The following is a 15,604-nucleotide window of genomic DNA, read 5'->3' on the forward strand; positions in this document are numbered from 1 at the left end:
AGCTTTCTTTAGGAAAGGCAGAAAAAAGAATTCAGTAAATGGCTTTGTTTCTTTTATAGCTGGTCATTTGGGATACTGCTATATGAGATGGTGACTCTAGGTAAGAGAAATCCCCATGTAGAGTGTATCTGTATGTAAATAAGCAAGTGTGTTTATCTGGGTGGTAAATGACATGCTATCAAAAGGGGTCTCAAGTGCAATCTTAAAAGTACTGGATTGATATAGAATCCAAACCTGATTTCCAAAAAAGTTTTGTAATGTGATTTCCTTCCATCCCTGTACCCTTCTTCTCTCTCCTCCTTCATCTTTTTCCCTTCCATCTTTCTTTCCTGCCTCCCTTCTTGGGATGTTTTAAGAGTCCAAATGATAGTTCCAAGAGTGACCTTGAATAAACAAAAATGTTATCTTTAGACTTACTGGTCCACTTGGCTGACTAACTGCATCACTTTCCTATTTGGAGAGTGGAGGGCAGGTATTATTTATCACTTTGCTTATTTTGTTATTTTACTAAAGACTCAGCACTCTCCTCAGTGATCAGTTTTTTTCTAAATAGTCATCTCTTTGCCAAAATTCTCTACTTGACCACCAGGGAGCAACTATACTGCATCTAGAAATCTTTCCTGGGCTAGCTCCTCTGCAGGCTGTCAGCCCAGGAGGATGGAGAGTAGCGTTAGTTCCAGTTCAGGTTCCAGAGTTTCCCTAAAACTCTCTTGCTACTCTCCTTTTTTCCATATGAACAGGGGCACCACCATATCCGGAAGTTCCTCCTACCAGCATCTTACAGCATCTCCAAAGAAGGAAAATCATGAAGAGACCCAGTAGTTGCACACACAACATGTAAGTGGCTTCTAAAGACCTACTCTTCTCTCATTCCAAATTTTTTTTGCTCCCCACCAATTATGCCCTTTTCGAAGTGCCATATATCTGTACTGGTATACAGATATGGACCAAACAAACATATATATATATATATATATATATATATATGTGTGTGTGTGTGTGTACAGACATATATCTCACACACACACACATATGTAGGTATGTGTATATCTGTGTTCACACCCATCTAATAAAAACTACATTAGGAATCTAAGTTTGATAAATTTAGCTATCTGGGAGACTCTGAAGTAGGTAAGAAGCAAACCAAATCCAGTGCAAGTGCAGTAGTGTTTTTTCTAAATGTCAGTCTTCTGGCTTCAGTTCTAATATAGCTGCCATAAAATCCATTGCACTGGAGTTACTTACTGTCTGTTATTAATATTTAACTTAAAAAAAATATTGACTGTTGCCCAGCTCTGCACATTTTAGAAGTCAACCAGAAGAAAAAGGGTAAGAAGAAATTAGGAAGACAGAATACCTAATATTGCCAGCACATAGAGACAGTTGTAAACCAATGTTGTAGTAAAATGGAACAATTAAAAATTATACACAGATTTCATAATCAATAAAGTACAAAAAGTATTGCTATAGAACATAAGAAAAGGTTAGAGTATAAGAAGGCAGGAGAGAAAATACGAACATATATTTCTATTAAAATTATTGTGGTATTCTAAAATAAAAATAAAGGGCCTCCCAGGTGGCGCAGCGGTTGAGCGCTGGGTTGCAAAGCTGCCTGCAGCCTCTGCAGCACCTGTTCCATCCCTGGCTGCTCCCCGGCCACCAGAGGAGGGTCCCACATGGCGCACAGACCTCTCCTGCCGCCCGCTGCTCCCCTCAGCAGTGTACCTCGGTCCTTCTGCCTGCTCTGCTCCCCGCTCTGGCTCTGGTGAATTCGCTCACCCTCCCGCGCTTCTGACTGTACCCAGTGCTTGTAAAATAAATAAAATAAATCTTTTAAAAAATAAAATAAAAGTAAAAACTATAAAGTGAAAGAAAATTATTGTGGTGGTGTAAATTTTTCAGCATTGAAAGGGTAAATTTCTGTACAATAAACAATTGTATCAAGCAAATTATGTTAAATTATATATATTATTTATTTTACTAGTAGATAAATTATAGCAATGGTCTGGAATGTTATAAGTTAGTAACATCCAGAAGTGAGGACACTTAACTTCTGAAAGAGTGTCTGGCAATAGAAGAAAAAGAAAAACTGTTCTGACATAATGGTTGTGGTTTGAGAAATATTCAGTCATTCCTAATACACAAGGCACCCTGTGGAAAAGATGACCATAAAAGACTTAGTATTAAGAAAATGAGAAAGAATATCATTCTCTGGAAATAACATGAGAGAGGGCAAGTGAGAAGTAGATGAGAAAAGTGCAGGGTTTTTGCTGAAGCTCCCCATACATTTGCCTGGCCAAGGAATTCATTTTCTTTGGTTTACTTTCAGGTATGGCCTTATGAAATCCTGCTGGCGCTGGAGTGAGGACAGCCGCCCTTCACTGAAGGAGCTATGCATGCGCCTAGAAACCGTCGCTCGAACAGCAAATGACAAGGCTGTGCTGCAAGTCCCAGAGCTGGTGGTGCCAGAAGTATATGCGGCTGTGGCAGGTGTCAGCATAGAGAACCTCTCCTACAGCTGCAGTGCCCTCTGAACATCTGGGCTAGACACATTTGTGGGGAATCATCTACTGCTGGAACCAATTCCTCCAAGAATGGAGAATAGACTTTCTAGTGAGACATAAAGGGAGAAATGGGACACAGATCCTGATCCTCTACCGCACATTTCCCTAGAAACCTGCAATGATGCCACATACCAGATATCCTCAAGCTGAGGAAGAGTTTCATTTCTGCTGTCCCAACCCTAAAGGCCTTGGGTGGGAGTTGTGGACAGTGTCACTTCCGAGGATGTTTTAGAATTCTGCAGTGTTTGTCAGGGCATGGCATAGATAAGCTGGACCTTCTACACTGTAGGCTAGTTTCCTCCTGAAATACGCTTTTATCTAGGCTATTGCTAGGTTCAGAGGAATTAGAATCAAATGAAGGAATAGAAAGCCAAGAAAAGGGTTGAAGAGAAAGAAAATTAAAAGCCCTAATCTCAGGAGTGCAGATGTGACTGAGGTCATCCTTCAGAGAAAAGGGAGAGGAAAGATGTGAAGTTCTGCAGTCCTGGCCCCTGCATACAGGGCTGGAGGAGAACAGTGAGGGAAAAGGATAGGGTTCCCCTAGGAACAGGTAATCTTTTATCAAAATCCGAGACAGGTAAACTATGCTGGCACTACTTTCAACTAGAAGCTGTGCTGGTCATTTCATGATGGGAAATACTCAACATGTACTGTTCGTCAGGCTAGCTCCCCGCTCTGTAAGACTAAGGACTTTGAACCTGGATGGTTGGTTAGATTGGTGATGAAACTGTGTGTATCTTATAAATAGGAAATGTGGAGTGCAAGCGAGAAGAGACCAAGCCTTTAAAAAGGTCCAGAAAGGATGGAATCTAAGCTGAAATGATGGTAGCTTCCAATTTCCAGCTATCCATCGATGTACTGTGAAACTTATTTCATTGAGTTAAAGTAGGCATTTCTGGTAACAGTTGCCAAGATACAATACAGAGAGTAAAAATAAATAAATGGAAGTTACCACCAGTAGAAAAACTCAAGAGATAATCTGCTTTGTCAGAAAAGGGATTCTTGCATGTAAAATAGGGGTAGGCCCCACCTAACAGGCTCGTTGTGAGGACTGAATGAGAGGGTATTTGTATAGGATCCTGCACACCATATGTGCCCATCCTACCCTAGAATCTTTCCTATCTTTTTTATTTAATATCTACTGTGCCAAGAAGAGAACTTCTGCTGTCAGTCACAATACAGAGCAGGATATGCCCGAGATGATGGTGCGGTTCAAGTGTCACGTGACTAACACGATGAAGTCACTATTTTTGTGTGAGTTTCTGGATGACAATAGTAACCCCCTACTATTTCAAAACATTATAGCATATCACAATGATAATTCAGTTAAATGTGGTGACTGATTTTTAAGAACACTCACTCTGGCTACTCTGTATAAGGCTGCTGCAGGCAAGTTGACTTGTGGTAGAAAATTCTGTAGAAGTTAGAATTCTGATGGAGTGATGATGCATCATCCAACAGAAGAATGATTCTTGCACCTGTGGAAATACCATGAGGCTAGTTAGGATTTAAATGGATGGTAGGTGGCAGTAGCAAAGGAGGCAAAGCAACTTGGCACAAAGTGATAAAAGTCCTAAGGATTCCATTGTTGCTTCTCAGTTGTTTAAGTCAAATTTAGAAAATATTGTTTAATTCAGGGATGCCTATTGTTCTGGCATCAAGGGGCTTTAATGCTACAGGTAAGGCATTAGGTGAAGCACCCAAAGTTAATCCATCCAAATCCAGTGCCATGAGTCTAAAGCACTTTGGGGACATCAGGCATCATCCTGCCATTGTTCCCCTCTCAGCAGTGCTGTCTCCTCCATGCCTGGTCTCCTGGCTCCATCCAGTCAGCTACTGTCTCCTGGTGCACTATCAAGTTATCACTGCAGCGTAAGTTCGATCCCGGCCAGGGAGCTGACTCACATGGCATAGCATATGTCTCCCCTTTTCTCCCCTCAGCAGTGTATTTCAGTAGATCCACCTGTTCTGCTCCCCACACTGTCTCTGGTGAATCTTCTCAATCCCTGCACCTCTGGCCTACACCCCAGTTCTTATATGCATAAATAAATATGAAAAAAAAGAACTGAAAATATATATTGTTTATTCAAATATTTTGAAGAATTGACTGGTAACATCTGCTGTGCCAGATAGTGTGCTAGATATCAGATAAAAGCAACAGCTTTTGATTAAGTCTAGAAATTGACACTTTATATACAGATATGTGTGGGAATTTGTTAACTACAAATTGTGGTAGGTGATATGAAGAAACATCATAGTAGTGGTTTTAGTTGAAGGGAACATAAAATGAGGACATCCATGAAGAGATGACATTTAAACTGAGACCTTAGGGATGGTCAGGTCAAAGATACAGTGAGTGGAGTCTTCCTGGATGACTATGTAAAAACTCAGAAGCAAGACAAAAGTATGGTTGTCTGAACAACTGCAAGGAGGCAATGCAGTGGAAGCACAATGAAATGGGAGGCACATATGAAATGAAGCATTTTTCCTTCATATAGTATTTTAGATATGTTTCAGTAGGAGGGAAAGAAGCAGACAATTGCTATTTTCAACGTCTACACATATTTTGTTGTATTTCTGTATATAGTTATGTTTAAGGAAACTGGGTCTTTCCCTTACTTGGCCAGGCTTTTTCCAAAAGGGGGATTATATTTCTGGCACCTTTGATCTATAAGTCAAATCAAGCATTTCCAAGCTAATGAATGGGAAAAAAATTCACAATTTAGTCAAGTTGAATCCAGATTAGGTCTTGTTTTATTGTTTTGTCTCCTCTCCCAAACTTGTTTTTTCATTCAATGCTTTATTGTTGAAAATCTTTCCAATATAGCTAGGAACAGAGCATACACCCTTCTGGGTACAGTTCTAAATGACATTTAATGCAGTTTAACTTAGAATAGTCTGAACCAGTAGTTCTCAAATTATGCTCAGGCATTTTTCATACTATAGTTAGGTATTTTGTTATTATTAGCCACAGAGACAAATACTGGAAGGTGTCACTTATATGTGGAATATAGAGAAATAAAACAAAGAGTTAGGTAAAACCAATAATAACAAACCCCAGAAATCTGACTCTGAAGGTAGACTAAGGCTACCAATGGGGTTGGGGGAAGGGCAAAAACAAAGTTAGGAGGTGCACAATGGACTCTGGTGGAGAACTATAGGTGTTTGGTGGTGGGTGTGGTGTGGTAACAACACCTGAAGGAGGAGATTCTATATCTCTAGAGCCCTAACAATAATGTAAAGTAGTGTTACCTCTTCTCTCTCTTCACTATTTTCCACCCTAAGCAAAAGTGTATGAAATGGCTCTCAAATAAATAGCTTCACTGTATAACATGGTAGCCTACAGCTAATGCAACTATTTAAATATTCATCTAAATTCATGCAAATTAGATAATATTTACACATAAAACATTCAGAATATTTTCACATCTCTTGAAGAGTACAAAGCACCAATACTTCATCCCTTTGCCATTCTTACTGTGATACAAGACATAGACATTTTGGTATTTTTGGGAGTCTAAATTTATGAAGGATTAAGTAAATATATTTTCATATTTCATCTTAAAAATATGCTAGGGAGGATTAGCCTTAAGCTTAGAAGTCTCTTTAGGGGATAAAGACAGCAATTGGCTTACAGATAAAGATCTGAACATCGTGCATCCAAAGTTTTGTTGACACTGTCACAGTTGTGGTATCTTTAGCTTTGCTTAGGTAGGCACGAAGATGAGCAATGGTGAATGTGCCAAGATCTGAAGGAAATGCATTAGGAACTCTAAAGATTTTGAATGAGGCTTCATACGAAAACTAAACCAAACCAAACAGATTACTGCTTGTATTTTCAAAGGTATGAAATACTGTGGCCAAGTTATTGTGAGTTATTTTTGAAGTACAGTAATCAACTTAACCCAGTTTGTGTGGAACTCTGCAGGTTTTAAATCTGACAGTCCCACATCCTGGGAAACTTTTCAATCCTGGGCAAACTGGAATAGCTAGTTACCCCAGTGGTAGACTTCTTACGTGTTTTTATAATGGCAGTATAGAGCAAGGGCTGAATAATTTTTATATTACTAGTTATGCATATAACTGTTCATTTAGATTTCTGTACCGATAGATACACAGTTGCTAATGTAGACTCAACATAACCTAGCCCAGTCTAACCAAAGTCCCTGTCATTTCACTTCTATGAACTTTATGTTCTACCTACTCTGAATTTGACTTGCCCAAATCATACATTTTCACACTGCCTTTGCTTGGGCTATTTTTTGCCTGAAATGCTTTTCCATCCCTCCCAACACATGCTTAACTTATCCACAAGGTCCAATTCAAACAGAACATCTTATTACAAGCCTCCTCTGAAATTCCTTTTAATCAACATTGCCTATTCTCCAGTAAAGTAATTGCTTCCTCTTCTGTACTATCAACACTAAAATAAATTCTTTCTTACAGGAATTGAGCCCTTGTGTTAATATTTGTGTATATGTTTGCTATCTTTGCAAACTTGAGCCAAAGCTAAGAGTTCCATCTTTTTATTACTGGTGTCAACCATTTCTGGAATACAGGAAGTGCTTGTTAAAACACAAATTTCATAAATAACAAAGCTTATTTTACACACATTTTCTCATTTGATCTCAACAATTCTGCGAGCTTGGCAAAGTTCATGGTAGTATATTCATTTGGTTGATACACAAGCTTAGAGAGAGTGATTCGACTAAGGTTAAGCAGAGATAAGCTTTTTCTACTAAATTCCATAGGTTTAAGGCCATTTAATAGACAGGATTGCTCTGTGTTAGTTAAAAAAAAGATGATCAATATTATTTGAAAAACAGACTGTGTTTCATACTTTGTAACCCTAATTTTCAATTTTTTTATCTGATAAGAAGTATGGGGTAAACATTTAAGGCAAATTTCCAAAATTCTATAGGCCACTAAAGGTTAACCCTTACTGAATGAATGAAGCATCTTACAAGTTTTTTTTTTTTTTTTTAAAGGAATTCATTCATACCATGACTGTCAGGGATTTTCAGTTTCAAAATACCATGTAAACTTGACTTCTTGTTTGATGTATTCTTTCTACTTCGACTCCTTTGCTATACGTTTGCAGCCTCTGCCTAACTCACAATCACGGGCCAAAGAAGAAAACCACATGTTAGGAATCTAGCTGGAAAGAAGGGTGGTATTCCAGTTCTATCCCTAATGCAGCGCTTCATTGTAACTCAACCACCAGTTACACTGTAAAAAAAAAAAAAAAAAAACCCACAAAAAAACAAAAAAAAAAATCACACCCACTCCTTAGATATCGCGAGACTTAAAATCACTATTGTAATAGCTACGGGCCAATCTTAGTTCTAAGCCCATAAACACGCTACTAGATTTCATTTTGCTGTGCTTTGCTACTATTGCATAATCCACTTAACTTTAAAAGTAATCGTTCCCGACCCTAGTAAAGTGAAGTTGGCGTGGCCGCCAGGGCCCCGCGACGCCATCTACTGGCTTCCCCCCCGCGCCCAGAGGCGACAGGGCGCGCGGCCAGTGACGCACTTACCCGGGCGACTGACGTCACTGCCGAGCGCCGGCGGCACGTTGGCCGGGCCTCCGCGGGCTTTTCCTGCGGTAAAAATGGCTATGGCCAGTGATTTCTACCTGCGCTACTACGTAGGGCACAAGGGCAAGTTTGGACACGAGTTTCTGGAGTTCGAGTTTCGGCCAGACGGTGAGCGGAGCTGGAGCCACCTGCGCGCTGCTGGGGAAGGGGCGTGAGGCCGAGAGGCCGCTGAGGAGGCGGGGTGGGCTTGCAAGTGTATCGTGGTCCTGAGGCCCCTGCTTGAGCCGAAGTTACTAGAGGCCTAAGAATGTAGGAGTCGTAAATTGGTCTTATGAGCCAAAGAGAATAAATCGGTGTAAATTAGTTCAGAAAAGCGAATCCTGCCAAGTACTGAAAAGTTAACCTGTAGTAAGCAGAATTCTAGAATTAGCGCACCAGAAGGGCCTTCCAGACCCTCCAGTTTATTGGTCAAATAGGTGAATATTTTAAAGAGCATCCCTACCAAGTTGTGGTCCAGTGAATGCTTAAAATCTCCCGGTCCATTATATTTATTCAGGGTATGCATATGAGGCAGCAGGTCTAAAAACTGTGAGCCTGTTTTGAAAGGGGGGGGCGGGTCTTCGACGTTTTGTAAAGTCAATAAAGTGATGTATTTTGGGTGCTTAAGTAAAGTTCAACTAATGTGCATCAGCACAAAAGAGGGGTGTGGTTAGTTCTACACGGAGTCGTGGAGAACTTCCTAGAGAAGGTGACAGATGAATCTTGAAATGAAAGTCGTATTTTCTTGGCTTCTGAAGGAAAAAAGCAGTCAAACTGCTGAGAGTAGCATGGACAGAGTGTGACGTGACAGTGCCTCCTGTCCATGTGGTGTGGCAAATTCTGTCTTTTGACAGATTTGATACACTTTAGAGAGTCCTATTATATATTGAGCTCTTCCTGAAACTAGGACAGTCCAACTACGTTGACCTTTTCTGAATGCTAATTACATGCTAGGCAGCATGGAAATACAAAAATTTGAGGGCACAGTTATGAGTATGACTTTAAATTTACCACAAGGGGCTGTCTCTCTCTCTCTCTTTTTTTTTTTTTTGGTGGGACCCTCACTGGTGTCCGGGGATCGAACTAGCGCTGGAGAGGCTGCGGGCAGCCTCGCAACCCAGCACTCAACCGCTGCGCCACCAGGGGAGGCCCAAAGCACTTCTCTCTCTTTTTTTTTTGTAAGGGGCTATGTTTTGATAGGCAACGGAGATGTGAAATTAAACATAGAGCTCTAGGGATATTAAATGCTGTGTCCATGCTGTAGGCAAAGTTTTGTGAGATCATGAAAGAAAAAGTAGGGGAGGGTCATATATTAGAAAAGAGATAGTGTCAGATGTTTCAGGCAGAACACAAGGTAATTGTGACCCAGCACTTTTCAAAATCCTTAATCACCTTATTCTTCCTCATTTCCCCCAGGTCTCTTCTAAATTTAAGGAACCAGTTTACTTGACGTCTTCATCTGTTCTTTCCTATGTGGCATTGTTCCTCAGTGTCTTTGCAGTGAACAACTTTCAGCTTGCCCATCACCTTTGGTTTGTCACATAAATGAAGTAGTCTCATATTATGAGGGCAATTTCCTGCTGGAACACATTCTTAGCCTTTTATCTGCCATTACATCATTCCACATCCTTTTATCAATGACAGTGATTCCTAAGGGATTCCCCTCATTAGGGTAACCTGTCATTTTAGAGGATCAGGACCACATGACACCTGTACCTGAGCAACTGACTAGCCATGAAGAAAAGCATCAGGAAGTACAAAAGTCATGATGGATGAAAATTAAATATAGATCAGCTAACAAGGTGGCCAGTGTTTATTCAGAAGCAGTACATAGTTGGTGTGCTTTCTAGTCACAGTTCTAAAATATTACCATTGCTACATTGTATACCTATATTCATTTGGAGGAAAATAATTAAAGGAACATTTGGGAGCAATGGGAAAGCATGAATGTTGGAAGAAGGTAGTTCTAGATCTGAATCTGCAACCCTAGACAAGTTACTTTTCTCATCTGTGAATAGGTGAAAGAATAAAAACTACGTTTCTGGTTGTTTTACAGATTAGATTAAATACTCTGGGTGAATCACTTTGTACCAATACGAACATATAACTTAAACTTTAAAAGAAATGTTCTGTTTTTGTATTCCCTGTTTACTTTATGATACAGTGTAAGAAAATGGGCTTTAAAAATGAACTTTCCAGGCCTCCCCGGTGGTGCAGCGGTTGAGCGCTGAGTTGCGAAGTTGCCCGCAGCCTCTGCAGCGCTGGTTCGATCCCCGGCTATTCCCTGGCCACCAGAGGAGGGTCCCACATGGCGCGCAGAACTTCTGACTGTACCCAGTACTTGCATAAATAAATAAATAAATCATCAAATCCTTTAAAAAAATGACCTTCCCATTATATTGATTTATTGATGTATTGAAGGCGTGAAGTATTTACAAATTATATCACATTTAAAAATTACATTGAAGGCACAGAATGTTAAAAAATTTGACTACAACTTACCAGCAAATATTTGAGTGTCCACATATCTAGCATTGATTGTATATTAAGTAGGAGGAAATACTAATAAAAGCATTAATATAAATTGGTCTTTACCTTCAACATTGCTTATGATGCCATTTCTTTTTTTCTTTTTAGTAGTTTTTGCTGTTATAGACTGAATTTTTTTCAATCTATATTTCAGAATAATTGATGTTTCTCACTCCACAGGAAAGCTTAGATATGCCAACAACAGCAATTATAAAAATGATGTCATGATCAGAAAAGAGGTAAGTTTTTCTGAATGTCTTAAGTTTTCACATTTAGCTCATTTTAGATATATGAAAGTATATCTAAGGCTGTTTTGCAAAGAAGCCAATTTATGATTGGAAAGGGATTCTAAGTTAGATTAGATATAATTGTAGCCTTTGAAATGTCAAAAGAAGAAATCTGAATACATTAAATTGTCCCTCATATGATCATATAATTTAATTCATTTTGTAACTTTGTCATTTTACACTGTTCACTAAAACTAATTGATAATCATGATTTTAACACAATAAGTATTTTAAGTGAAAAGCTCAAAAGTTAAAAGAGAAAGTCCAGTGCACTGTGACATCTATGTATATTGGTCTCTGTTCTCTTAGACTTTGTGTTGTCCCTTTAACCTCTTGGAGATATTTGCGTTTATGTTACAAAGGCAGAATAAAGGATTTTAAAAGGGGGTAGTGATGTGAAGAGGGAAAATATATTTTAAAGGAAAGGTAAGACTGAAGAAAAATCATAGGGAGGAATGACTCCCACCTAAAAGTTTTGGAATCAGAATTAAATTTTTCTGTGATACTCTGTTTGAATATTCAAAGTTTGTTAACTATGTTTCGTCATTACCTTCTGATTAGTGGGACAAAAAAGAGACTGAAATTTTTGTTGTAACTCTTTTTAGGCTTATGTACACAAGAGTGTAATGGAAGAACTGAAGAGAATTATTGATGACAGTGAAATTACAAAAGAAGATGATGCTTTATGGCCTCCCCCTGACAGGGTTGGCCGACAGGTTTCGTACTTAAAGATTCTTTGAAAGCATAAATATAATTGTTATACCTCTCCTTATTTATTTGGAATAAATCCTTAGGTTTTCCATTTGCTAGGCACCTGGTAAATGTTATTTTATTTTAATCACCCTTTTGCCACTTCCTAGTAGTAAAGAAGTCAAGGTAGCTCTAAACTTAGACATCTTTCTGAGCAGCCTTCTTCGTAGCCTTCCCAGCCAAAGTTAGGATGTTTTCATATGGTTATGAGTAGTTTCAATACTATGTTAACCATTTTATTTTATTTTATTATTTTATTATTTTTTATTTTTTTTAAAAAAGATTTATTTATTTATTTATACAGTCAGAAGCGCGGGAGGGTGAGAGAATTCACCAAAGCCAGAGCGGGGAGCAGAGCAGGCAGAAGGACCGAAGTACACTGCTGAGGGGAGCAGCAGGCAGCAGGAGAGGTCTGCGTGCCATGTGGGACCCTCCTCTGGTGGCCAGGGAGCAACCGGGGATTGAACCGGCTCTGCAGAAGCTGCGGGCAGCTTCTCAACCTAGCGCTCAACTGCTGTGCACCATGGAGGCCCCATGTTAACCATTTTAATGAGAAATAAGTACAAATATTTGTTAAATTTGCAGCAGGATTCTCATTGACTATAAAATATAATTTCTCCAAATTTATAACTTTGAAAATTCTTACTTTTATTTTTATTCCATTCAGGGCATTTAATTGGTTTCTTTGTTCAAACTGACCATTGCCTTTGCTTTTCATATCCCCTTCAGAATATTGATGTTTCTCAAAGGGCTTCTGAAGAACTAATGAAGCCTAAGTAGACCTAATTCACTCTAAAGCCACTTTGACTTCCTAATTGAATTTTCAACTCTTGGAGAAATGAGATACGACCCCTGGTGGAAGAAACATTTAATTTCACTTTTGTGTGTTTCTGAGGACTGTACTTTTTTTTTTTTATCACCTTTGACTAGAAGAAAATGTGGAGAAATCTAACATGCTGACACTATGTAGTAGTAACTTAACCTATTTAAAGAACCAGTATGTAGGAAACATTATTTAGCAAAGCAAAGGTAATAGTTAACAGTATTTTATACATTGTAAACACTTAACTTATATTTTTTTATGCATATATAAATACTAAAAAACAAAAAATAGCAGCAAACTTATGCTTTCTTTTAGATTCAGAGGCCCCAGTATTTTTATCTACCCACTTGATGATGCTTTTGTATGTTTTGGTTAATTGAGGGGGATTAGGTGTGTTCCAGAAATTGTCTGTTGGATCTTTAAATCAAAGATTTTATGATTTTTTCAGAACCTTAGTTAATTCTCCTTTATGTGTACATCATAAACTACTTAATAGGTCTTCTGATCAGAATTATTGCTAAGACTGTTTAATGGCCTCTGTTAATGTAATCTGAAAAAGAAATTACTGCAGACATAGCCTCTTCAGTATTGGTTTTAGATTTGCAGGTAAAGATCAAGAACGTTTATGCACTAACTGGGCACAGGAGGAACATTATGCTATGTTGTATTTGTTTTACTAATTGTTAATCTTAATCGTTTTGTGAAGTCAAAGAATAGTAGTCTTTCAGTCGTACAGTCCGGAATTCAAATGTCAGTACCATCATTTATTAGTGGTTATAAATACCAAAAAGTTTTTTAAACTATGTTTTATGATTCTTGGATTTCACACTTTTAAAATCAGGCTGATGTGTCTAGATGATAAGGGTACTTTTGGGATTTCAGAGAAAGTTTGTAAAAAACTCCCTGACAGCAAAACCTGACACACAGTAGATGCCAAAGTGATGCTATTATTATGCATTTCATTTGTTTGTAAGCTTACTTATTTACAAGTCTGCAGGAAAGGGTAAATGTGTTTATTATATTAAAAATAGGTTTGTACCTACATTATTTGTACATTGTGCTTCAAAGTGATACCTTTAGTTTTTATAAACATTGTAAGAAGCATTTGTGTATAAATCTCAAGTATATCATTCATTTCATAATATCATCTTTAGAGATTGGTCTTAATACTGGGGGCTCTTGAGCAGTTGATGAGATTTTTATTTTGCAGACAGTTTATAGTCTAACATCAAATTTTTTTCATTTTACCCTCCTCTATAACTGCTATAATTTGTGGCTACAATTGACATCTTTTGGTAGCAAGAATACAGCTATCTCTGGGATGCATTTTTGTATTAACTACATTTCTCTTACCTTTTTTTCAGGAGCTTGAAATTGTAATTGGAGACGAACACATTTCTTTTACCACATCAAAAATAGGGTCTCTTATTGATGTAAATCAGTCAAAGTGAGTATGTTAAAGTGTTTTGACTAAATTGACCTATTAGAAAGGTTCATTTTAGAATATTGCCAATTTGATAGCATGTTTTCAATGGTATATCAATTTATTATATAGAAGTAATTCCAATTTTTGTGCCATTAAATACTTGCTATCAAAGAAGTTAGCTGTACATTTTACTGATTGCCAAAAAAATTCTTAATCTAACTATGTAGAATGCTCAAATTTTATTATCTTTTTTTTTTTTTTAAGAGACCAGGATACTGTCACAAAATTTAAATAAAATCCACATTGGATTATATTAATTGGATTATATAGTGCTATATCCCATTATTCTTATCCTTGAGAAAGAAATGGAAAAAATATGCATGAGAGTTTTAAGTATGGTTTTAGCTACCAATATCTTAGTTCTATGACTATAACACTTCCCATTTGTCTTTGAAAAATCTGCTTCAGTATTTTCTTTGCACTGTGTTCTTTCAGAATGTCCTCATAGTGCTCTTTTTCCTATCACCCTAAATTGTAATAACTTACTTGTTTGCTTTATTGATTTGAATGTAAACTGTTCATAAAGACGGAACAGATATTTTTAAACTAATTTATTTTCCCATAGTGAGGATATGGCATTCATACCTCACTGGCTTTGTAAATTGATGGTTTCTGGAAAGCAATTTGATAACATGCATCTGAATATTTTTCATTCATCTTGGCCCTAGTTATTTCATTGATAAACATCTGTTCTGGGGAAATATTCTCAAATAATGAGAGGGCTTTATTATTCATGAGTATGTTCATTGAAGCCTTTTTATAATTGGGGAAAAATTCAGTTTAATTTAACAAGGGGAAATTGTTAAAATAATTAAAAATTATTTGTGAATGTATTTTCAATATAATGGAAAAATTAATGTTAAAAAAGAAACAGGGAATGATTTTAATTGTGGAAAAAAATAGAGGCACACCAAAATATTCATAGTTATTCCATGGGCAGTGATGTTGTATTTATGAGTATTATCTTTTTCTTTAAATATTTCAAATCTGAAATGAATGTTGAAAAAAATTCATATTATTTTCCCTATAGAAAAGATAGTTTGTAATTGATTATGTCCATTTTAGTTATCAGCAGATCCTTCCTTTCTCCTGAATTCCTTTAACTTCATTGTTTTAGGAACTAGCTTGTGACCTTCTGTTGTTTAATTCTTGAACACAAAAATAATTATTACCTTTTTAATTTTAGGGATCCTGAAGGCCTTCGAGTATTTTACTATTTGGTACAGGACCTGAAGTGTTTAGTTTTTAGCCTTATTGGATTACATTTCAAGATTAAACCCATCTAAATTATGTGTTTTTTGAAGTTGTTTTTATATTTAATTTTGGGATAGGTAAGGGAGGGTTTGTCATTTACAGTATTGGGGTTTTTATCAATGTGAACACTTTTGTATGCAAACTGAAAATACATAAAAAGGCTTAATGGTTAACTTCACTTGGGTCCAAGTGGGTTGGAGAGTCCCCACACACATTAAAGTCTGTAAATAAAAGCTGTCTTTTACTGAAATAAAAGATATTGAAGTCTGGTTGGAGAGTGTTTTATTTTACAGTAGGCTATGTTTTTGATTCACTTTAAAGGTAAAAAAT

The 15,604-nt window shown here is 37.4% G+C and overlaps 2 protein-coding genes and 1 long non-coding RNA gene across 7 annotated transcripts in view; 2 read left to right on the top strand and 1 right to left on the bottom strand.

Moving 5' to 3' along the window:
* The window catches only part of LOC119247712 (tyrosine-protein kinase STYK1-like), a 32,435-nt gene extending 28,897 nt beyond the window's left edge, over positions 1 to 3,538 (top strand). For all 3 annotated transcript variants that reach the window (XM_037514350.2, XM_037514351.2, XM_037514353.2), the window contains exons 8-10: positions 60 to 100; positions 741 to 837; positions 2,330 to 3,538. In XM_037514350.2, the coding sequence (XP_037370247.1) occupies positions 60 to 100; positions 741 to 837; positions 2,330 to 2,534 (343 nt within the window). In that variant the 3' untranslated portion in view covers positions 2,535 to 3,538. The remainder of the gene's footprint in view (positions 1 to 59; positions 101 to 740; positions 838 to 2,329) is intronic.
* Positions 1 to 8,075, bottom strand: part of LOC129145989 (uncharacterized) — a 51,097-nt gene extending 43,022 nt beyond the window's left edge. Inside the window, exons 1-2 of the long non-coding RNA XR_008552266.1 lie at positions 8,001 to 8,075; positions 3,925 to 4,042 (exon numbers count right to left, since the gene is read on the bottom strand). This is a non-coding gene — a long non-coding RNA (uncharacterized LOC129145989). The remainder of the gene's footprint in view (positions 1 to 3,924; positions 4,043 to 8,000) is intronic.
* A 13-nt stretch (positions 8,076 to 8,088) lies between these two features.
* Positions 8,089 to 15,569, top strand: LOC119247713 (protein mago nashi homolog 2). 3 transcript variants are annotated; one of them, XM_054696446.1, is made up of 6 exons: positions 8,237 to 8,274; positions 9,562 to 9,677; positions 10,855 to 10,913; positions 11,567 to 11,677; positions 13,899 to 13,981; positions 15,207 to 15,568. In XM_054696446.1, the coding sequence occupies exons 3-6, from the start codon at positions 10,899 to 10,901 to the stop codon at positions 15,304 to 15,306; spliced, it is 309 nt and encodes a 102-aa protein (XP_054552421.1). In that variant the 5' UTR covers positions 8,237 to 8,274; positions 9,562 to 9,677; positions 10,855 to 10,898; the 3' UTR covers positions 15,307 to 15,568. The 3 variants fall into 3 exon arrangements, with proteins under 3 accessions (XP_037370251.1, XP_037370252.1, XP_054552421.1); XM_037514354.2 differs by lacking the exon at positions 9,562 to 9,677 and having other exon boundaries at positions 8,089 to 8,274; positions 15,207 to 15,569; XM_037514355.2 differs by lacking the exon at positions 9,562 to 9,677 and having other exon boundaries at positions 8,089 to 8,274; positions 11,567 to 11,665; positions 15,207 to 15,569.
* Positions 15,570 to 15,604: the final 35 nt, after the last annotated feature.

The sequence above is a fragment of the Talpa occidentalis genome, unplaced genomic scaffold (genome assembly GCF_014898055.3).
Source record: "Talpa occidentalis isolate TD23 unplaced genomic scaffold, MPIMG_talOcc4v2.1 talOcc4.16, whole genome shotgun sequence".
Classification (NCBI taxonomy): domain Eukaryota; kingdom Metazoa; phylum Chordata; class Mammalia; order Eulipotyphla; family Talpidae; genus Talpa; species Talpa occidentalis.